A 23,878-nucleotide genomic window follows, 5' to 3' on the forward strand; every position below is an offset into this window, starting at 1 on the left:
TTAACTCCAGGAAAGGTAGGAGGTGTAGGCAGGTAGTACAGGAGTCTTCTGTGGCTATCCCCATTTCAAACAAGTCTGTTTTGGGAAATGTAGCGGGTGATGGCTCTCAGTGGAATGGAGCATGAACAGCCAAGTTTCTGGTATCAAGACAGCCTCTAATCTAATGAGGGGTACACCGGGTTCCAAGCGATTGATCATGTTAAGGGACCCTCTACTCAGAGGCAAAGTCAGACGTTTCTGCGGCCAGCAGCAAAAAATCAGAATAAAGTGTTGCTTCCCTGGTGCCAGGAGCAATGATGTCTCAGAGAGGATGCAGGATGTTCTCAAGAGGGAGACGGACCAGCAGGAGATCATTGTACACATTGGAACCAATGACATAGGAAAGGAAAAAGATGAGATTCCGAAGGCCGAATACAGAAAGTTAGGCAGGAATTTTAAAAGGAGGTAAGGAGGTCCTCAAACAGTAGTAACACCTGGATTACCCCCGGTGCTATGAACTAGTGAGGGCAGGAAAAGGAAGATAGCGCAGATGAATGCATGACTGAGGAGCTGGTAAAGGGGAGAAGGGTTCACATTTTTGGATCATTGGAATCTTTTCTGGGATGGAAGTGACCTACACAAGAAGGATGGATTGCACTAAATTGGAAGGGGACTAATATACTGGCAGGGAGATTTGCTAGAGCTGCTCGGGAGGATTTAAATAAGTAAGGTGGGGGGGGGGGGGATCCAGGGAAATAGTGAGGAAAGAGATCAATCTGAGCCTGGTACAGTTGAGAAAAGAAGTGAGTCAAAACAGTCGAGGCAAGAAGGAACAAAGCAGAGAACAAGGTAGGGCTGACAAATTAAACTGCAATTATATCAATGCAAGGGGCCGAACAGGGAAGGCAGATGAACTCAGGGCATGGTTAGGGACATGGGACTGGGATATCATAGCAATTACAGAAACATGGCTCAGAGATGGACAAGACTAGCAGCTTAATGTTCCAGGATACAAATGCGACAGGAAGGATAGAAAGGGAGGCAGGAGAGGAGGGGGAGTGGCATTTTTGATAAGGGATAGCATTACAGCTGTGCTGAGGGAGGATATTCCTGGAAATACATCCAGGGAAGTTATTTGGATGATCACCTTATTGGGATTGTATTATAGACCCCTTAATAGTCAGAGGGAAATTGAGAAACAAACTTGTAATGAGATCTCAGTGATCTGTAAGAATAATAGGGTGGTTATGGTAGGGGATTTTAACTTTCCAAACATAGACTGGGACTGCCATAGTGTTAAGGGTTTAGATGGAGAGGAATTTCTTAAGTGTGTGCAAGAAAATTTTCTGATTCAGTATGTGAATGTACCTACTAGAGAAGGTGCAAAACTTGACCTACTCTTGGGAAATAAGGCAGGGCAGGTGACTGAGGTGTCAGTGGGGGAGCACTTTGGGGCCAGTGACCATAATTCTATTAGTTTTAAAATATTGATGGAAAAGGATAGACCAGATCTACAAGTTGAGGTTCTAAAGTGGTGAAAGGCCAATTTTGATGGTATAAGGCAAGAACTTTCAAAAGCTGATTGAGGCACATGTTCCCAGGTAAAGCGACTGCTGGAAAATGGGAAGCCTTCAGAAATGAGAGAACGAGAGTCCAGAGACAGTATATTCCTGTTTGGGTGAAAGGAAAGGCTGGTAGGTACAGGGAATGCTGGATGACTAAAGAAATTGAGGATTTGGTGAAGGAAAAGAAGGAAGCATTTGTCAGGACAGGATAGATCGAGTGAATCCTTAGAAGAGTATAAAGGCAGTAGGAGTATATTTAGTCAGGAGGTCAAAATGGGGACATTAGATGGCTTTGGCAAATAGGGTTAAAGAGAATCCAAAGGGTTTTTACAAATACATTAAGGACAAAAGGGTAACTAGGGAGAGAATAGGGCCCCTCAAAGATCAGCAAGACGGCCTTTGTGTGGAGCCACAGGAAATTGGGGAGATACTAAACAAGTATTTTGTATCAGTATTTACTGTGGAAAAGGATATGGAAGATATAGACTGTAGGGAAATAGATGGTGACATCTTGAAAAATGTCCAGATTACAGAGGAGGATGTCTTGAAACACACAAATGTGAATAAATCCCCAGGACCTGATCAGGTGTACTCTAGAGCTCTGTGGGAAGCTAGTGAAGTGATTGCTGGGCCTCTTGCTGAGATATTTGTGTCATCGATAGTCACGGGTGAGATGCCAGAAGACTGGAGGTTGGCTAATGGGGTGTCACTGTTTAAGAAATTTGGTAAGGACAAGCCAGGGATCTACAGACCAGTGAGCCTGATGTCGGCGGTGGGCAAGTTGTTGGAGGGAGTCCTGAGGGACAGGATGTACATCTATTTGGAAAGGCAAGGACTGATTAGGGATAGTCAACATGGCTTTGTGCGTGGGAAATCATGTCTCACAAACTTGGTTGAGTTTATTGAAAAAGAAAGAGGATTGATGATGGCAGAATGACGGACGTGACCCATACGGACTTCAGTAAGGTGTTTGACGTGGGAGACGGGTGAGCAAGCTTCGATCTAATGGAATACATGGAGAATTCACCATTTTGGCACAGAACTGGCTCGAGGGTAAAAGACAGAGGGTGGTGCTGGAGGGTTGCTCTTCAGATTGGAGGTCTGTGACCAGTGGAGTGCCAGAAGGATTGGTGCTGGGTCCACCACTTTTTGTCATTTATATAAATGATTTGGATGTGAGAATAAGAGGTATAGTTAGTAAGTTTGCAGATGACAGCAAAATTGGAGGAGTAGTGGACAGCGAAGTTGGATATCTTAGATTACACTAGGATCTTAATCAGATGGGCCAATGGGCTGAGAAGTGGCAGATGGAGTTTAATTCAGATAAATGCGAGGTGCTGCATTTTGGGAAAGTAAATCTTAGCCGGACGTATACACTTAATGATAAGGTTCTAGGGAGTGTTGCTGAACAAAGAGACCTTGGAGTGCAGGTTCTAAGCTCCTTGAAAGTGGAGTCACAGGAAGATAGGATAGTGAAGCAGCATTTGGTATGCTTTTCTTTATTGGTCAGAGTATTGAGTACAGGAATTGGGAGGTCATGTTGCAGCTGTACAGGACATTGGTTAGGCCACTGTTGGAATATTGCATGCAATTCTGGTCTCCTACCTATTGGGAAGATGTTGTGAAACTTGAAAGGGTTCAGAAAAGATTTACAAGGATGTTGCCAGGGTTGGAGGATTTGAGCTACAGGGAGAGGCTGAACAGGCTGGGGCTATTTTCCCTGGAGCATCGGAGGCTGAGGGGTGACCTTATAGAGACTTATAAAATCATGAGGGGCATGGATAGGATAATGAGACAAAGTCTTTTCCCTGGGGTGGGGGTCCAGAACTAGAGGGCATAGGTTTAGGGTGAGAGGGGAAAGATATAAAGGAGACCCAAAGGGTAACTTTGTGACACAGAGGCTGGTATGTGTATGGAATGAGCTGCCAGAGGAAGTGGTGGAAGCTGGTACAATTGCAAGGCACCTGGATGGGTATTTAAATAGGAAAGGTTTGGAGGGATATAGGCCGGTTGCTGACAAATGTGACTAGATTAGGTTGGGATATGTGGTCAGCATAAAGGAGTTGGACCGAAGGGTTTGTTTCCGTGCTGTACATCTCTATGACTCTATCACTTTACCTGAACGATCAATGATTGATGAATGACCATTAGACAAAAGCCAACAGCATCTCATCAAAATCAAATGAGCAGAAAATAACTGTACCATGGGGTCTGGATGCTTGATCTTCAGAATTGTGTTTACCCGGTCTGTAATCTTTTTCCATCCACAGTATGGGTGACAACTAGTCTGCCTTTTGTAATCATGATTGTGTGGGTGTGCGTTTAGGGTATTTGATGGGGTAGAGTCAAAGTTGCATAAATTAGAAATCTTCTCCTTAATGTTGCTGTTGCTAAAATGCGTTAACAAGTCCATAAGAAATCGGATAGGAATAGGCCATCTGATAACCATCGATTCTCCTACTGACCAAGAAATCATCCATCGCAACCTTTGAAATAGAGAAGCTTACGCCCCCCCCCCCCCACCCCCAAATAAACAGTTTTATTTTTATAGTTATGACAAAAACAAAACCCGATGTGAAGATGCTGGTGTTGGACTGGGATGAACAAAGTCAGAAGTTACACAACAGCAGGTTACAGTCCAACAGCCGTGCTTCGAAAGCTTGGGATTTCAAATAAACCTGTTGGACTATAACCTAGTGGCATGTGACTTCTGACAAAAAGTAAATCTGGTGTGACTTGCTTTTGTCTTGAGTAACTTGGCGAAAGTCAGGACTGCAGATGCTGGAGATTAGAGTGAAGAGTGTGGTGCTGAAAAAGTACAGCAGCTCAGGCAACATCCGACAAGCAGGAGAGTTGACAGTTCAGGCAAAAGCCCTTCATCAGAAATGAGGAAGGGTGAGTCGGGAAAAATCAGTTATTTTTATGGCCTCATTGGGATTTTCCATTCTAAGTCAGCACTCAGACTAGTGGAGCTGATCATCAACACACTCCTCCCAGTTACAGGTTATGCCACAGATTATATAGACCTTGCAGTGCTCTGAACCCTAAACAGGAGCAGCATGAGTCACATCAGATTTTCTCCCCTTTCAAAATTCTCTATTTCAACTAGAGAGCACAATGGAAAAAAAAAGAGATTTTCTGTGCCTTTGAGTCTGAGAGACCAACAGGCAGCGAGAATGGCAGACAGATATCCTTACATGACATGGAGGGGCCAGTGTCGGACTGGGGGGCAGAAAGTTACAAAACACACAACACCAGGTTATCGTGCAACAGGTTTATTTAGAAGCACTAGCTTTCGGAGCGCTGCTCCTTCATCAGGTGGTTGTGGAGGTTCAGATTATGCTCGCAGAATTAATAGCCAAAGGAGTCCAGTGTCATGGAGAGGTGATACAGTAAATAATCTTAGATTCAAACTTTCACCTTTTATAACAGGATATGCTGGTTTCTGTTCTTTGATCTGTAAATCCCAGAAATTCTTTTAAATTACATTCTCAAGTTAGCTCAGCTTTTTACATAATAGGTGTGAAGTCGGTCTGTGTCCCAATGCTATGTCAGACTGACAAACCCTCTGATGGTTTTACAGAGTTTTACATGGATTTATGCAGTTTTTGAGCAAAATAAACTGTAATTCTGCAAAAACAAATTCACCCCATAAGCTAGATTGTGTGCGCATGAGAGCGACAGAGCGACTATGTATAAGAGGGTGAGCCTGTCAGTGAGAGTGGGGGGGGGGGGGGGGGGGGGGGGGGGGGGGGGGGGGGAAGGGGGAGGTGTATGTGTATGCATATGAGAGAGAGGGGGTCTGCGTGAGTGTCAGTGTATGTCGAGGTGCATGTGTGCGCACACATGCATGATCATGCAGTGGAGTCACCTGTAGTGTGACATGAACCCAAGCTCCCGGTTGAGGCCATCCCCATGGGTACCAAACTTGGCTATCAGCCTCTGCTCTGTGACTTTGCGTTGTTGCCTGTCCCAAAGTCCACCTTGGAGGATGGTCCCTGAAGCTGAGACCAAATGCCCTGGACCGCTGAAGTGTTCTCCAACTGGGAGGGAACACTGCTGTGTGGTGATCATTCTGCGGTATCCATTTATCAGTTGTCGTAGCGTCTACTCGGTCTCGCCAATGTACCATGCCTTAGGGCATCCTTGCCTGCAATGTATGAGATAGACCACAGTGGTCGAGTCACATGAGTACCTGCCGCGTACACGGTGGGAGGTGTCCCCATGTGTAATGACGTTACCAGTGTCAATACTCTGACATGTCCTGCAGCAGCTGCTATGGCAGGGTTGTATGGGGTGTTGTCCTGAAGAATGGGTAGTTTGCTTTGAATCATGACCTGTTTAAGGCTTGGTTGTTGTTTAAAGGCGAGATGTGGAGGCCTTGGGAAGATCTTGGCAAGATACTCATCCTCATTGAGAATGTGTTGCAGGCCGCGAAGAACATGACGTGGTTTTTCCAGCTCCTGGGAAGTACTGGACTACAAAGGGTACCCTGTCAGTTGCAACCGTGTCTTTCTCCTGAGGAGGTCATTACGATTTCTTGCTGTGGCAGACCAGAATGGGTGGTCGATGAGTTGAGCATTGTAGCCTGGTCTTACAAGGGCATTCTTGAGTACTTCCAAGTGTCCATCACGTTCCTCCTCATCTGAACAGATCCTGCGTGTGTGAGTAGGGGGGCTTGTCCATTGGGGATGGCTATTTTAATATGTTTTGGGTGGATGCTGGAGTGTAGCATTGTGAAGTTGTCTGTGGGTTTGCGGTAGAGTGTGGTGCTGAGATCCCCATCCTTGATGGAGATGCATGCATCCAAGAACGAGACAGATACTTAACAGTTGTCCATAGCATTCTGAAGGTGGGTTGAAACTTGTTGATATCAGTGACTCCTCACTTTTGTTGGGCTAAACTTTGAATAATATCATTGAGAATTGATTATCTGCTTCTCCAACTAACCAATTCATCTCCTCAAAACACGCACATCTCAACACAAAGGAGAGTCTGTTCATAGCTCCAAACCCCATCCTATTCCATGCAGTCCTGATTAAAGGGGAACGCTTTGAAACAATCAGGTGTTTGTTTTCACTAAGACACATCCATACAGTCAGGTGGTGTCAGGAGAGGCCATCGGAGAAGTTACCCACACATGATGCAGTGCCTGTCCCCAGCTGTAAATTTCAATTAAAGTTCTAAGAAACAGAGACTGGGAACAGACACCAAGCAAACAGGGAGTGCCCGCTGCTCCCATTTATATCTTATATTGTCAGAAAAAGAAATGAACAAGGAAATGAAAGCCTTTCACTTTTTGAAAACTAAACCAATAAAAATCAGAAAGCATTTATAAGGAAGAAATGAGCTCAGACACAATGATTCTCCCCTCCCTGATCATAATGTCCACCACTTAAACATGACATTTAATTCCAGGAGTATTTTGTAAGATATGCTGAAGATCTCTGTCCAAGTGTTTTGCCATTTATATCCAATAGCTTTTTCAAAAGACAGTGATATTTTGCATCAACAGAAAATTACCAAAAGGTCTCTCACTTTTCGGTATGATTTGGTATAACTTTGTACACTTTTTGGTAGAGAGAGTCCCATCTCCATTTGGCTGAATCTGCAGAGAATCTTCAGGTATTTGTGTAATAGCAGGGGCTGTGTACAAAATGTGACAGTTTCGTAAATCAGGAATCTTCCAAACCGCCCCCCCCACAGCTCTCTGTAGCAAAGAGTTCCAACCCTCAGAAGAAATTCCTCATTTCAGACTTCAATTGTGCGCCTTCATTCTGAGACTGGTCTTAGACTGTCCCATGAGGCACATCATCCTCTCACCACTGATCCTCACGAATCCGATATGTTTCAATGAGATCACCCCTCATCCTTCTAACCTCCTGTTTAACCTTCGCTGAAATGACAGTCCCTCCAACTGAGGGATTAGCCTCAGCAAAGCTGAATGAGAATAAAACCCAATTATTGGAAATACATTCAGAACAGCTGACATCTGAAGAGAAATCAAATCAAAAGGTAGGTTCTGATGTTCCTCGTGCATGGCTTGCTGTATTATCACTACTCTAAGCCACAGTACTCCAACATTTCTTCATAACTTAATGAGTTTATTGTACTTCACTTTGGCTAAATTTCTTTGGCAAATAACTTCCACAGATTATGAATACTTTCTTAAAAAGTGAGCAATATTCATGTCAAACTCAATTATTTCTGCTACCGCAGTTTCATTATTTTCCATATTTCTTCTCCATAGAAATGGACAGGTTATATAATCCACAGAGACAGCTCACTCAGTAAAGGTGACAAATTAGCTGGGAGTTGCCAGTACCTTTATGCTGAGAGAAAGCCAATGAAAATCCTACTGCTACCTTCAGCCAGAACTTTCCATCACCGTCTCCCTTTGCAAGGCATTAGCGCTGGATTATGCACTGATGCAGACCAGCAGGAGACCGTTTGGTTCATCATACTTAGTTTCTCTCTCTCTCTCTCTCTCTCTCTCGTAGAGCTACCCAATTCACCCCAAGCTCTGTAAATATTTTCCCGATGAATTGATTTCTCCAATTCCTTTTTGACAGTGATTAATGAACACTGCTTTCCAGATCACCCCAATGCTATGTGAATGAATGTTTACTCCTGCCGCCTCTGGTCCAGTTTTAACCTGTACCCTCTGGTTAGTGATCACCCTGCCACGAGGTACGCTTTCTCCTCAATGACTTCATCAAATGTCTACTGAACCTCTTTCACTAAGGAGGAAGCATTTTGCCACCCAATCGAAAAAGAGTCAACACAGAGACTGAACTCCAACTGGACGTGGCAGACAAATTGCATATGAGGTGGCATTCTAGCCCACTCCTCACAGCCCAGGAGGCCCCAGCATTGAATCCCACCTCAACACTTTCAGTATGGAGAGAAAAGCAACTGGGGGACAGACAGCAACCCTCTGGGATTGACTTGCACTCTCCAGATCTTGGAGGATTAATGCCCAGGGACATCAAATGACAAAAACATATGGGGCATGAAAAAAATCATTGTATTTCTGTTAAACATTTTCATTTATCAAATTTTAGAATATGTTGGCAATGGGATGAAGGCAATTTGATCAAGAGTCAGGATTAATCCAATTGGTTAACAAAGTCGATTTGCTTTCCTATTGGACATGGGAAGGCAGTGATCCAGGAGGAAGAACCAATGGCAGAAGCATCTGGAAGGGATCTTGTGTTGAAAACTCCAGGAACACAACTGACCACAGACAGCAATCCATCTGTGGCACTTCCCAAAGCAAAACATTCTCCCACTTCATTGAATATAGCACCAGAAATATCCTTCCAATCAATCAACAAGATGGTGTTTGCTCCCTATCCATGAACTCCATCCCACTGCCTGGAAACTGTCAGAGACTGACTGACTATTCACTACCCTGTTGCCCTGCCTGACCTCGAGATAAGCTACCAATTACACATTTATAAAGGTGCCCTATTTTCACCTCTGCGATGTTGCTCATCTCTGCCCCTGCCTCAGCTAGAGTCCCTCATTCATGTCCTCGTTACGCCTGGGCTGGACTTTTCCAACATACTCCAGGTTAGCTTTACACCTCTGCCCTAGCTCCTCACGATTCCTGTTCACCTCTCATTCCCTCCACCACCGACACTCAGTCACAGCAGTGCACCATCTACAGAAATTCACCAAGGTTCCATAGCCACCCACTTCCATCTCAAAAGGACAAGGGCAGCAGATACATGGGAAAACCGCCCCCTGCAAACTCCCCACCAACACACTCACCACCCTGGCTTGGAAATTTATCGCCATTCCTTCAGTGTCACTGGGTCAAAATCCTGGAATTCCCTCCCTAAGGGCATTGTGGGTCAAGGTGACAGCCCACCACCACATTAAGGGGCAACTAGGGATGGGTAATAAATGCAGGTCCAGCTAGTGACGCTCATGACACAAATAAAACAAGCCTCAATTTTTAAGATTCTCATCCTCTTTTGCAAATCCTGCTGTGGTCTTACCCCTCTTTACCTCAAATCCCCTCCAGTCCCTCAATTCTCCAAAACTGCTGCATCCCTCAATTCAGTCCTCACATATCTCTAACTTTAATCACACCATCACCGATATCCCTGAGTCCTCAGCTTGAAGCCTCTGAATTCTCTCTCCCATTCTCTCTCCTTCTTTAAGAAACTCCATAAAACCTCTCTCTCAGACAATACTATCCTAATATCTTTGTAACTCTCAGACTCAACACAGCAGCTAACTTGTCTGTGAAACAGATTGGAGCATTTGTGATATAAATGGTGCCACATTTGTTTTCATACAACAGATTCCACAGTCACTTTTGAAGATAGGTAAATGTCAACTAATTTATTTTTAAAGAACAGAACTGTTTAGCATTCAGGTGAGAGACTGAGAAACAAAAAGGCAGTGCTAGATGTTTGTAAAGATTTCACCCAATTGGGAATCAAGCAAACCAGAGAGTGTTTATCCTGAAGGACTTGTGGAGTCAGCGATCGGAGCTGCGTGTTACTGTGGGGCAAGGACAACAGTTGTACATCATCAGCATGAATCATAACTTGGAGAATGTGACCTTGTCTTGTCTGTGCCTGTTTTCAGCTGCTGTGACCCAGACAAATCCCTTTGGAATGCTCACCTGGAATATTCACCAGCGGAATAAACATTTCCTTCCTTGTGGAGTGTTACAACACAGTCTTTGGATCAAACACATCAGTGCGTAGAGTCAGGGAAAACAAACAGTCACATTTTGCGGCTTCATAACATCAAAATCTGATTGAAGATTTGTAGCTCGGGTATCCGTTGTTGTGGTTCTGCTCGCCGAGCAGAACCACAACTTCATAACATCACATTGAGAATGCCGCTGATCGAAAAGCAATGTTCCTGTTGGTGATTGGTCAGCAGGGAAAATATACCATTTCCAAAATAACGCAAATAGGCAACAAGACACAGTCAAATAAATTCAATCATTGGGTCACTCATAAATCACCACGAGGAAGTGATCTTGTCAGACAACTTTTCTCAAAACCCTTAAAGTTGAAACATCCAAAATGTTGAAATACCTCAAAGGTGCATGACTGTAACGTCAGATCTTTGAAAAAACCAGACTAACATTTAGTGGCAATGTTCCTTAAAAATATGATTTTAAAAAGTCAGAATTGCTACAAAATCAGTTTCTGTGATTGTTTCTTTGATGGCCAATAGAGAACAATATTGGTGCTTGGTGCTTGAGTCGTGTTTTTTTTCATTTATTTACTCAGTGTCCCTGGCCAGGCCAGCATTTATTGTCCATCCCTAGTTGCCCAGAGGGTAGTTGACAGTCAATCACTTTGTTGTGGATCTGGAGTCACATGTAGGCCAGATCAGATAAGGATGGCAGTTTCCTTCCCTAAAGGACATGAGTGACCATTTCTGGGCGGCACGGTGGCACAGTGGTTAGCTCTGCTGCCTCACAGCGCCTGAGACCCGGGTTCAATTCCCGCCTCAGGTGACTGACTGTGTGGTGTTTGCACATTCTCCCCGTGTCTGCGTGGGTTTCCTCCGGGTGCTCCGGTTTCCTCCCACAGTCCAAAGATGTGCGGGTCAGGTGAATTGGCCATGCTAAATTGCCCGTAGAGTTAGGTAGGGGTAAATGTAGGGGTATGGGTGGGTTGCGCTTCGGCGGGTCGGTGTGGACTTGTTGGGCCGAAGGGCCTGTTTCCACACTGTAAGTCTAATCTAATCTAATCTAAAGAAGGGTTTTTGCAATTACCGACAACAGACTTAATTCCAAATTTGCATTGAATTCAAATGCCATGGTGGAATTTGAATTCAGGTCCCCAGAATATTACCTGCGTTTCTGGATTAACAGCCCAGGGATACACCACTAGGCTGCTGTCTCCCTGAGTGAGGAGCAATGGCAGATTAGCACATCGGCGAATCATATGGATTTTTCCAACAATCACTGATAGTTACCATGGTCGCCACGTTGAAGAGCTTTTAATTACAAATCTTAAATGAATTTAACTCTGTCTGCTGTCACAGGGATTTCAACCAGCATCATCGAGGCATTAGCCGGAACATGTGGATTATTGGCTAGCGACATTGCCAAGTGCTTTTAGAAACAGACCATAACCACAGCCGGTTTCCACAAAACATTTTGTGTAAAGCATCGCGTTCTAAAGTTCAAACTTTGAACAAATCAGATTTTAAAAATAAGCTTCTAGTGTTACTCCAATATTAAAATATTTTGGCTGAAGAATCATGGATAACAAACACGCTGATAGGGGAATGCACCTGATCATTTTAAATAGATCAGACAAAAGAAAGTCTGTGGGGAATAGAGACACAAATTACAGTGTCTCCGTTTACATTTTCAGCAAGTTATAATAATATGATAAGACTTCCTCCAACTGTGGGATGAGCATTTACTCCTTCAAAACTAACCTCCAAGCAGGTCTTTGTTTAGCTGGAGTTTGAATCTCAAGATGGGGTGAAAGGGGGTGTGGCATGGACAGCAGGGAGCAGGTGACCTGGTTTCAATGGACATTGTGAATCCACTGACTTGCCAAAGCTAAGACACAATCATTTAAATTCTCATAAAAAGATCATTGGCTAGGCACAGAAAAAAAAATTCAATATTGCATGAGGTGTACGTCCAAAGAATGGCAACCATGGAGGGTAACGGCCCAGTGATATTATCACTGGGCTGTTAAAGCAGAGACCCAGGGACCTGGGTTCGATTCCTATGGCTGCAAATACCGGCATTATAATTCATTGAAGAAAAGAATTGGGAATCAGGAGTCTAATGATGACCACGAATCCATTGTTGAAAAATTGCATCCATTTCGCTAATGTCCTTTAGGGAAGGAAACTGCCATCCTTTCCTGGCCTGGCCAACATGCGACTCCAGACACAGACCATTAGTCAATTAAGATGATGCCTAACTCCCCTCTGGCCAATTGGGGATGGGCAATAAATGCTGCCGACACCCAGCGATGGCCAAAACGAATAATGAGAAACAAATCTCTTGCTCAATAAGGAAGTGGATCAAAGGAATGTCCCTTTCAGTAAACAAACAGCATCGACCTGCACCTTCCGGCTTTCAAAAGACTCCAGGGTTAAAAGAAACAAACTGAAACAGTTAAAGGGAAACGTGTTGGAATCAGGACAGAGCAAGTGAAAACTCCACGGAGAATGCTTGAAATGGGGCAAGGTGTTTAAATATTTTAACATAAAGATCATGTTTCAAGAAACTGTTCCTGATAACCAAGTGCACAAACAATGTTTGAGAACAGGCCAATAGCTGATCACCAATCACCTCTCCTACATTATTCAAACGTCACAGAACCATGAGATCAGACAAGACACATTAAAATAATAGAACTGCCCTTACACAATATGAATACGGAAAAAACAGATTAGTGCAAGGTCTCAGTTCAATGGGAAGGGTGCAAATGATGGTAAACATGAGAGTGTGACTCAATTTGTGTTATTCCATAACCAATTATGAAATCCAGTGATCAACCTACATCAGGTAACACTGATGAATTTCTCAATGGGCAGAAAAGGCTGTGTGAAATACTTTACAGGTTAATACTCTGGTAAACCAAACAGAAGAAGGTGCTACTGAAATTCACCAAGCCTCCTTCAAAAGCACAAAGGTAAAGCTGCCACAGCCTTAACAGAGCAGAGAGCTGCTCTCTCACAGAGTCAGAGACAACTGGTGGTGGTTTAATTGGAGGGTCACCATGCCTCAGGTGAGGGGAAGGGTTGAGAAGGTGAGCCCTTCATGGTGACTTCAGTCAGTCAGTCAGTGTTGAAGACTTCAGTCAGAATTGAACCCATGATATTGGCCTCACTCAGCATCACAAACCATACAAACAAACAATACTGGCTCCCTTATCTGAGGGGGAGGGGGAAACTGCTGTTGTATTGGAGGCCGTTCAGAGGAGGTTCATTAGATTGATTCCAGAGAGGAGGGGCTGGCCTTACGAAGAGAGATTGAAAGTTTGGGACCATACTGTCTGGAGTTTAGCAGAATGAAAGGGAAAGATGATGCTAAAGAGGATTGACAAAGCAGATGTGGAGAGGATGATGCACCTTGTGGGGCAATCTACAACGAGGGGTCACAGTTTTAGGATAACAGGTAGCAGTTTTCATAGAGATGAGGAGAAATTACTTCCCTCAAAAGGGTTATGAGTTTGTGGAATTCACTCCCCCAGAATGCGGTGGATTCTGGAACATGGAGTAAATTTGAGGAGATGGACAGATTTTTAACCAGTAATGGGTTGAAGGGTTATGGGAGCGGGCAAGAAAATGGAGTTGAGGCTTGTGAGATCAGCCATGATGGTATTAAATGGCGGAGCAGGCTCGAGGGGCTGAAGGGCCTCCTCCTGCTCTGAGTTATGTCCTGATTCTGCCTCTGACAGGGGATCTGCAGAGAAAGGTGAATTGCAGCTGAGTGAACACCTGGTCTCCTTACAAAGCCCGAGCTCGTGAACAGGATATCTCCCCAAAATACTTCTCTTATTCTGCTCTTTCAAACTCAAAAACTGGGTCAGTATAGAGGAGTACTCCTAACTAAAGCTGACAAACTTCAACCCAATGAGGTTCAAGAAGGACTCTGAAGTGTCACGGTGTTGAATTGAAATAGGATTTTCACAACAGGGACTCAGCACTATCTTTAAGAGGGGGAGTCTTTCCTACAACTTGCCTGTTGAGCCTACGTGAGGTTTGGTTACAGTATTCCCCACCTAGCTGGGATTATCCAAAGATCACAGTGGTCTGGTTTCCAATGTTCCAGGGTCAAAGATTATGGAAACAATTGGTCCTAGTAATCCAGGGCTCTCATCATGGATGTTATAAAATGAAGTGCCCTCACTTAAAAATGGACAAACCACAAGAATCCTACTCAAACGTTGCAAACTTGCAGCTGAATTGTCGCATGAAAGTTGCATTTCTTTCTTGGGAGTATCGGATTGGGGGTGTGGAGATTGATAGTACAAAGTGAATTCCCAGCCGTTTCGTTACGGGCAGGTGGAATCACACAGCGACTGGGAAATGCAGAGGACAGTGTAGGGGATCAATCCCTCAGAACCGATCCACTGAGGTTTGAGAATGACTTGCTCCCCGTCTGGACCCACAGGCTCTGGGATGGCCAGGAGTAGGTCCAGTGCGGGATCCGTAGATTCTGCCACATCTGGGGGCAGGTGACGCTAACCAGCTCTGGTCCCATTTCCTGTGGTCTCTCCAATGCCTCATTGTCACCTCTGCAAGTTTTGGAGTCTCTCAAGGTGTGCAGTGCCTTCCCAAAGGAATGCTCTCCATCCTAGCTACTCATAAGCCGGGAATATCAGAACTAAGAAGAGGCGGCCATTCAGCCTCTCAAGCCTGCTCCACCATTGATATGATCATGGCTAATCTCTCCTTGGTCTCAATTCCACTTTCCTGTTCCCTTCCCCACAACTCTTCAACCAGTTACTAATTAAAAATCTGTCCATTGCCTCAAACTTACTCAATACCCTAGTATCCACCCCACCTTTGTCATCACTAAACGAAACAAATTAGAGGAAGCCTTCACGACATCAATAAAACCCTTACTGGCATAAAATTCACTAAAGAGGAGGAAAACAGCAAACTGCCATTCCTAGGTGTTGCAGTAGAACAGCCAATGGGGAACTTCAAACCAGCGTCTATAGAAAAACAACACATACAGACCATATACTGAACTACTGAAGCAATCATCCCAACACCCACAAACGGAGCAGCATTAGAACATTATTTCAATGAGCCACCACACACTGCAGCACAGAGGAACTACACAGAGCAGAGGAAAATCACCTATACAGTGTATTCAAAAAGAATGGATACCCTGTGAACACAGTCCTCTGATTTCTCAGCAACAAACCCAAACAAGCAGACTAAACACATCCAGAAGCCCTCGCCACACTTACCGACATCAAAGACATCTCAGAAATGACTGCCAGACTACTCAGACCCCTTGGCATCATGGTAGCCCACAAACCCACCAACACACTAAAACAGCAGCTAATGAACTTGAAGACAACAAAGAAAACTGTCTTTTACAAAATTCCTTGCAAGAACTATAACAAACACTACATTGGACAAACAGGCAGAAAACTAGTCACCAGGATACATGAACATCAACTTGCCACAAAAAGACATGACCCTCTCTCACTAGTATCCTTACATGCAGATGAGAGAGGACACCGCTTTGACTGGGACAACACATCCATCCAGGACAAGCCAAACAGAGACACACACGTAAATTCCAAGAAGCATGGCATCCCAACCAGAATTCTTCAACAAACACATCGACTTGGATCGCATTTCCACCCCCCCACCCCCCAAAGAAAGAGAACAGGAAATTATATCACCACAGGAAATGAAGTCACCAACCCAAGGAAACCTAAACACAAATAAAAGGTGGGCTATACAACCAATGCTTCATCGGAGGCTCATTGATGACGTTGCCTAGTATGGTGATGAAACGTCTGAAAACAAACTTTCCAGCTCAGCGAGCAAGCTTACATCTAGAACCTCAAGCTGAGCTACAAACCTTCTCAAAACAAGCTATCCACAACACTGAGGGAGTGAATTCCACAGATTCATGGCCCTTTGAGGAAAGTAATTTCTCGTCATCCGATTTAAATCTGCTGCCCCTTATCCTAAAACTAATTGCCTCTTGTTCTAGATTGCTCCACAGGAAGAAACATCATCTGCACAAAGGAAGTGAGGACTAGAGATGCTAGAGTTCAGAGTCGAGTGTGTGGTGCTGGAAAAGCACAGCCAGACAGGCAGAAACCAAAGAGCAGGAGAGTTGGTGTTTCCAGCATAAGCCCTAACTGCGCCAAGAGGGTAGAGAGCACATTTATCTCTCTACTCCCTTGACACACAAGCCTCATTGTTGTGGTTCTGTTCGCCGAGCTGGGAATTTGTGTTGCAGACGTTTCGTCCCCTGTCTAGGTGACATCCTCAGTGCTTGGGAGCCTCCTGTGAAGCGCTTCTGTGATCTTTCCTCTGGCATTTGTAGTGGTTTGAATCTGCCGCTTCCGGTTGTCAGTTCCAGCTGTCCGCTGCAGTGGCCGGTATATTGGGTCCAGGTCGATATGCTGATTGATTGAATCTGTGGATGAGTGCCATGCCTCTAGGAATTCCCTGGCTGTTCTCTGGTTGGTTTGTCCTATAATAGTATTGTTGTCCCAGTCGGACTCATGTTGCTTGTCAACTGCGTGTGTGGCTACTAAGGATAGCTGGTCGTGTCTTTTCATGGCTAGTTGGTGTTCATGGATGCGGATCGTTAGCTGTCTTCCTGTTTGTCCTATGTAGTGTTTTGTGTAGTCCTTGCATGGGATTTTGTACACTACATTGGTTTTGCTCATGCTGGGTATCGGGTCCTTCATTCTGGTGAGTTGTTGTCTGAGAGTGGCTGTTGGTTTGTGTGCTGTTATGAGTCCTAGTGGTTGCACTGACAGCCAGACCACTACGACCACTAGGACTCATAACAGCACACAAACCAACAGCCACTCTCAGACAACAACTCACCAGAATGAAGGACCCGATACCCAGCATGAGCAAAACCAATGTAGTGTACAAAATCCCATGCAAGGACTACACAAAACACTTCATAGGACAAACAGGAAGACAGCTAACGATCCGCATCCATGAACACCAACTAGCCACGAAACGACATGACCAGCTATCCTTAGTAGCCACACACGCAGATGACAAGCAACATGAGTTTGACTGGGACAACACCACTATTATAGGGCAAGCCAAACAGAGAACAGCCAGGGAATTCCTAGAGGCATGGCACTCATCCACTGATTCAAATCAATAAGCACATCGACCTGGACCCAATATACTGACCACTGCAGCGGACAGCTGGAACTGACAACCGGAAGCGGCAGAGACAAACCATTACAAATGCCGGAGGAAAGATCACAGAATCGCTTCACAGGAGGCTCCCAAGCACTGAGGATGTCACCTAGACAGGGGACGAAACGTCTGCAACACAAACTCCCAGCTTGGCGAACAGAACCACAACAACGAGCACCCGAGCTACAAATCTTCTCCTAAACTTTGAACACAAGCCTCATTCCTGATGAAGGGCCCTTGCTCGAAAACGTTGAGTTTCCTGCCCCTTGGATGCTGCCTGTCTGGCTGTGCTTTTCCAACACCACACTCCTGACTCCAACATCCTCTCGACTTCTACTTTGTCAATCCCCTTTCCCAATCCCCATTTTATAGAACTCAATTAGATCTTATTTTATTCTTCTAAATTCTCGTGAGAATGCTTAGTATCCCTACAGTGTGAAAACAGGCCATTCAGCCCAACAGGTCCACACCAACTCCTCAAACAGCATCTTACCCATGAGTCTGTGGTTATATTTAACCTCTTTAGGGATGTTTACTGGAGGTTGATGCACTGCAGATGGATTGTGAAGGTTTTCTAAGATTCCAAAGGGATCTTGATAAAATGGGTCAAGGGACTGAAAAACGGCAGATGGAGTTCAATTTGGATAAATGTGAGGTATTGCATTTTGGTAAAACAACAAGTGTAGGACTTATACAACTAACAGCAGGGCCTTGAGTAATGTTGTAGAAGAGAGGGACCTAGGGGTTCAGGTACATAATGTTTTGAAGTTTGCCTCACAGAGACAGGGTAGTTACAAAGGCTTTTAGCACACTTGCCTTCATTACTCAGTCCTTGGTCCCTCCTCCCTACCTTTTATCTCAGCCTGCTTGGCTCTCTCTCTCTTATTCCTGATGAAGGGCTTATGCTCGAAACGTCGAATTCTCTATTCCTGAGATGCTGCCTAACCTGCTGTGCTTTGACCAGCAACACATTTGCAGCTGTGATCTCCAGCATCTGCAGACCTCATTTTTTACACAGAGAAGAGTTGGGATGTCATGCTGAGGTTGTACTAACATTGTGCAGGCCTTTTCTGTGTCCAGTTCTGGTCACTGTTTCAGAAGGACATTAACAAGCTCGAGCAGGTTCAGAAGGGACTTACCGGAATGTTGGCAGATACGGAGGGTTGCGTTATAAAGAAAGGCAGCATTGACTGGGACTTCTTTCACCGGAGTGTAGGAGGTTGAGAGGTGACCTTATCAAGGTTATAAAATCATGAGAGGTAGAGAAAAGGTGAATAGCAGGTGTCTTTTCCATAGGTTGGGGATTTCAAGACAAGGGGGCATAAGGTTATAGTCCAACAGGTTTAATTGGAAGCACACTAGCTTTCGGAGCGACGCTCCTTCATCGGGTGATTGTGGAGGGCTCGATCGTGACACAGAATTTATAGCAAAAATTTACAGTGTGATGTAACTGAAATCATACATTGAAAAATTGATTGTCTGTTAAGCCTTTCATCTGTTAGAATACAGTGATAGTTTCACTTCTTTCATGTGTAAATCACAAAACCCTTCTTTTTAAAGTTGCATTTTCGGGTTAGCTGCTAACAATGGTGACAGCTAGACAATATGGTGAAGGTGTTAGCCTCCTGTGTTCTCTGTCTATGACCTGATGTTTAGATTGTTATCCCACTTTTTAGATTAGAATCAGAGTTTTACATAAATTCCTGCAGTTTTTGAGCTCAGAGTTCGACATGAATGTATGCGGTTTTTGAGCAAAGTGCAATGTAACTGCAACACAAATTCACCCCACACAAAATGTGTGTGTGCATGTGGGTGTGGGTCTGTCTGTCTGGGGTGGGGGTTGTGTGTGTGTGTGTGTGTGTGTGTGTGTGTGTGTGTGTGTGTGTGTGTGTGTGTGTGTGTGAGAGAGTGTGTGTGAGTGTGTGTGTGTGTGAGTGAGTGAGTGTGAGTGAGTGAGTGAGTGTGTGTGTGTGAGTGAGAGAGAGAGAGAGAGAGAGAGAGAAAAAGTGTGTGTGTGTGTGTTGTGTGTGTGTGGTGGGTGCAGAGTGTCTTAAGTCTGCAAGGGGGTGCATGTGTGAGTGTGGGAGTATGTGTGTATAAGGGTGTATAGACACACCCTTATAGACACACACACACACACCCTCGCAGACTTAAGACACTCTGCACCCACCACACACACACACACACTTTCTCACACTCACAACCCCACCCCAAACAAACAGACAGACACACACAGACAGACAAAGACCCACATGCACACATATATTTTGTGGGGTGAATTTGTACTTGCAGAGTTACATTGCACTTTGCTCAAAAACTGCATACATTCATGTAGAACTCTGAGCTCAAAAACTGCAGGAATTTATGTAAAACACTGTTATCTCACTGATTAGATGAGAATCAATCTAAACATCAGGTCATAGACCCTTTACAAAAGGGTTAACATTTTCAATGAAGAAATCTAAACTGTTTCCATCATAAAGTCCTTTGGACAGAATGAACCAGAGACAAAGAAAAAGTGCAGCAGGCAGTGAGGGAGGCAAATGCTTATGTAGGCCTTCACAGCCAGAGGGTTCGAGTATAGGCACAGGGATGTCTTGCTGCAATTATATAGGGCCTTGGTGAGACCACACCCTGGAGTACTGTGCGCCGTTATAGTCTCCTTACCCGAGGAGAGATGTGCTGGTGATGGAGGGAGTGTGGCGAAGGTTTCCAGGCTGATTCCTGAGACTGATGTATGATGACAGACTGGATCGGTTAGGACCATATTCACTGGAGTTTGGATGAATGATGGGGGATCTTGGAAACCTATAAGATCCTAACAGGACTAGGGAGGGTAAACACAGTAAACATTGATTGCCATTGAGAAGGAACTAGTTATAGCTCTTGGGGCCTAAAAGAATCAAAAGGGTATGGAAGGGTATCAAAAGGAACAAGGACTGAGTTGAATGATCAGCCATGATCATATTGAATGGTGGTGCAGACCCGAAGGGCTGAATGGCCTACTCCTGCTTACTCTGTTTCTATATTAACACTTTCCAGTAGCTAAGACTGGACTCAATGATGATGGTAGTGACCTCATCCTTCAGCATGTAAACTAATTGCTCCAGTTGAGAAAATCAGACGACCAAAACAATCTTCAGTCTCTGAAAACTAATACAACTTCTTACTGTAAATGGTAGGGCAAAGGATTCCGACTAAGTATTGCTCTTTCACCTATTCCAGAGAGAGGGTAAGGCAGAGAAAAGAGCAAGCAAGCAAAAGCGAAAGCAACAAGAGAACGGGCGAGAGCGAGAGACGCATAGAAAAAGAAAAAGAGCCAGAGAGCTTCTCAAAGCCCCAAGCAAAAGGCTGTGATGGAAACACTGATTTACAAAAATCACAAGCTCGGTTTGAAGGCAGCCCCTATCTGCTCTTCCTTATGGAAGTCTGCACTCGCCAACAGAGACACAAGCTGGTTTTGAGACCAACCTTCTGCCTGTCAGGAACCCATCGTGAAAGCAAACCAACTTCCCTTCCCAGAGTGCCTGCTCCACTTCCTGTCTGCTAATTAAGAAAGGTTCTCTGATGCGATCCCACACATGAACAAGATTTTTAATTATTTTTAAAACAAAACATTAAGCCCTCAATCCATTGCATTACCATATCGAAATATCAAGATTTGGTGAAAATCAGTCTTTGTGAATTAAAGATTTCCTTAATTTTCGACTTGACTTTGAAAGATTCAGTCAGCAAACAGAGCTTACATACAAGAATGGAGTAGACATAATTTTTTGCCTAACTTTATGACAATAGGGTAACATCTACATTCTATTGTGGCTAGGTTGCAATATTAAATTCTGCTGTCTGTACTATATTCATGGACAACATCAGGAAGAACATTATTTTATTAGATTGCAGTATGGAAACAGGCCCTTCGGCCCAACAAGTCCACACTGACCCTCCGAAGAGCAACCCACCCAGACCCATTCCCCTACATTTACCCTTCACCTAACACTATAGGCAATTTAGCATGGCCAATTCACCTAACCTGCACATTTTTGGACTGTGGGAGGAAACCCACGCAGACACGGGGAGAATGTGCAAACTCCACACAGACAGACAGTCGCCTGAGGCGGGAATTGAACCCGGGTCTCTGGCGCTGTGAGGCAGCAGTGCTAACCACTGTGCCACTTTCTGGGGAAAAAAAATGGATTTAGAAAGTCATACACAACATTCTATATTAATTATCACTGAAAATTTATTTTCAAAGTTCCCTGTCAGTTTAACCAAAATATTTTTAAAATGTCAAGTATTCCCTGAAGCGTTCAAATTAAAATAAAAGCAATTGGATATCAAAAATGTGCAGTCATTACCGGAAAATAAGCTGAACAGTCTTGAAACATTCAGATGTGATCGACATCAACAAAATACTTACATGACAGCCTTCGGATTCTGCAGCACACAGGCTTTTGGTCCGAATTTTGTTGCGGGACTCGGTCCATGGAGAGATCGCGTCCTCCTGGGAATGAAAGCAAAACTCAGGTCATTGAAAATCTGCGTGATGTAATGGACCAGGCCAGACCCCCCTCAAAACATTTCAAGAAAGTGGCCTGGACTCTTAACTTTCTAATTGTTTTAAGCAGGTGTAACGTGGACATTCCAGGAGGGATGCAGCTGGTCAATCCACTTAGTCTGAAATTAAACAGGATTTATTTGAAAGATTACCGAATGAAACACACAAACAGAACAAAATGCAGAATAACTTAACTATTTAAAACCAAATCGTTTCTATTGCTACTTAATGACGCTGTTCCAAATACTTGCAACATCCCCATAAACACCCCATTTGGCAAAAAACAAGTAAAATCAAACAAATCGCACAGGAGAGATGTCAGAGAGAGCGAGGGGGGGAGAGAGGCGTCAGAGAGAGAGCGAGGGGGAGGCGTCAGAGAGAGAGAGAGAGAGAGAGGGAGGGGGAGAGAGAGAGAGAGAGGCGTCAGAGAGACAGAGGGGGAGGCGTCAGAGAGAGAGAGGGGGAGGCGTCAGAGAGAGAGAGGGGGTGAGGCGTCAGAGAGAGAGAGGGGGTGAGGCGTCAGAGAGAGAGAGGGGGTGAGGCGTCAGAGAGAGAGAGAGGCGTCAGAGAGAGAGAGAGGGGGAGGGGGAGGCGTCAGAGAGAGAGACGGGGAGGCGTCAGAGAGAGAGAGGGGGAGGCGTCAGAGAGAGAGAGGGGGAGGCGTCAGAGAGAGAGAGGGGGTAAGGCATCAGAGAGAGGGGGTGAGGCGTCGGGGGGGGGAGGTGTCAGAGAGAGAGGGGGTGTGGGAGGCGTCAGAGAGAGAGGGGGAGGGGGAGGCGTCAGAGAGAGGGGGGAGGGGGAGGCGTCAGAGAGAGGGGGGAGGGGGAGGCGTCAGAGAGAGGGGGGAGGGGGAGGGGGAGGCGTCAGAGAGAGGGGGAGGGGGAGGCGTCAGAGAGAAGGGGGAGGGGGAGGCGTCAGAGAGAGGGGGGAGGGGGAGGCGTCAGAGAGAGGGGGGAGGGGGAGGCGTCAGAGAGAGGGGGGAGGGGGAGGCGTCAGAGAGAGGGGGGAGGGGGAGGCGTCAGAGAGAGGGGGGAGGGGGAGGCGTCAGAGAGAGGGGGGAGGGGGAGGCGTCAGAGAGAGGGGGAGGGGGAGGTGACAGAGAGAGGGGGAGGGGGAGGCGTCAGAGAGAGGGGGGAGGGGGAGGCGTCAGAGAGAGGGGGGAGGGGGAGGCGACAGAGAGAGGGGGGAGGGGGAGGCGTCAGAGAGAGGGGGAGGGGGAGGCGTCAGAGAGAGGGGGGAGGGGGAGACGTCAGAGCGAGGGGGGGAGGCGTCAGAGAGAGGGGGAGGCGTCAGAGAGAGGGGGAGGCGTCAGAGAGAGGGGGGAGGGGGAGGCGTCAGAGAGAGGGGGGAGGGGGAGGCATCAGAGAGAGGGGGGAGGGGGAGGCGTCAGAGAGAGGGGGGAGGGGGAGACGTCAGAGAGAGGGGGGAGGCGTCAGAGAGAGGGGGAGGCGTCAGAGAGAGGGGGAGGCGTCAGAGAGAGGGGGAGGCGTCAGAGAGAGGGGGGAGGGGGAGGCGTCGGGGGGGGAGGCGTCAGAGAGAGGGGGGAGGGGGAGGCGTCAGAGAGAGGGGGGAGGGGGAGGCGTCAGAGAGAGGGGGGAGGGGGAGACGTCAGAGCGAGGGGGGGAGGCGTCAGAGAGAGGGGGAGGCGTCAGAGAGAGGGGGGAGGGGGGTGGCGTCAGAGAGGGAGGGAGGGGGTGGCGTCAGAGAGAGGGGGGAGGGGGTGGCGTCAGAGAGAGGGGGGAGGGGGGTGGCGTCAGAGAGAGGGGGGAGGGGAGGCGTCGGGGGGGGGGGGAGGGGGAGCCGTCAGAGGGGGGGGGGGAGGCGTCGGGGGGGGAGGCGTCAGAGAGAGGGGGGGGGAGGCGTCAGAGAGGGGGGGGGGAGGCATCAGAGAGAGGGT

At 46.0% G+C, this 23,878-nt stretch overlaps 1 protein-coding gene across 5 annotated transcripts in view; it reads right to left on the bottom strand.

Annotated features, from left to right (window-relative positions):
• Positions 1 to 23,878, bottom strand: part of LOC132833590 (NAD kinase-like) — a 97,754-nt gene that overhangs the window by 40,388 nt on the left and 33,488 nt on the right. For all 5 annotated transcript variants that reach the window (XM_060851958.1, XM_060851960.1, XM_060851961.1 and 2 more), the window contains one exon: positions 21,844 to 21,927. In XM_060851958.1, coding sequence (XP_060707941.1) covers positions 21,844 to 21,927 — 84 coding nt within the window. The remainder of the gene's footprint in view (positions 1 to 21,843; positions 21,928 to 23,878) is intronic.

The sequence above is a fragment of the Hemiscyllium ocellatum genome, chromosome 37, assembly GCF_020745735.1.
Source record: "Hemiscyllium ocellatum isolate sHemOce1 chromosome 37, sHemOce1.pat.X.cur, whole genome shotgun sequence".
NCBI classification, from domain to species: Eukaryota; Metazoa; Chordata; class Chondrichthyes; order Orectolobiformes; family Hemiscylliidae; genus Hemiscyllium; species Hemiscyllium ocellatum.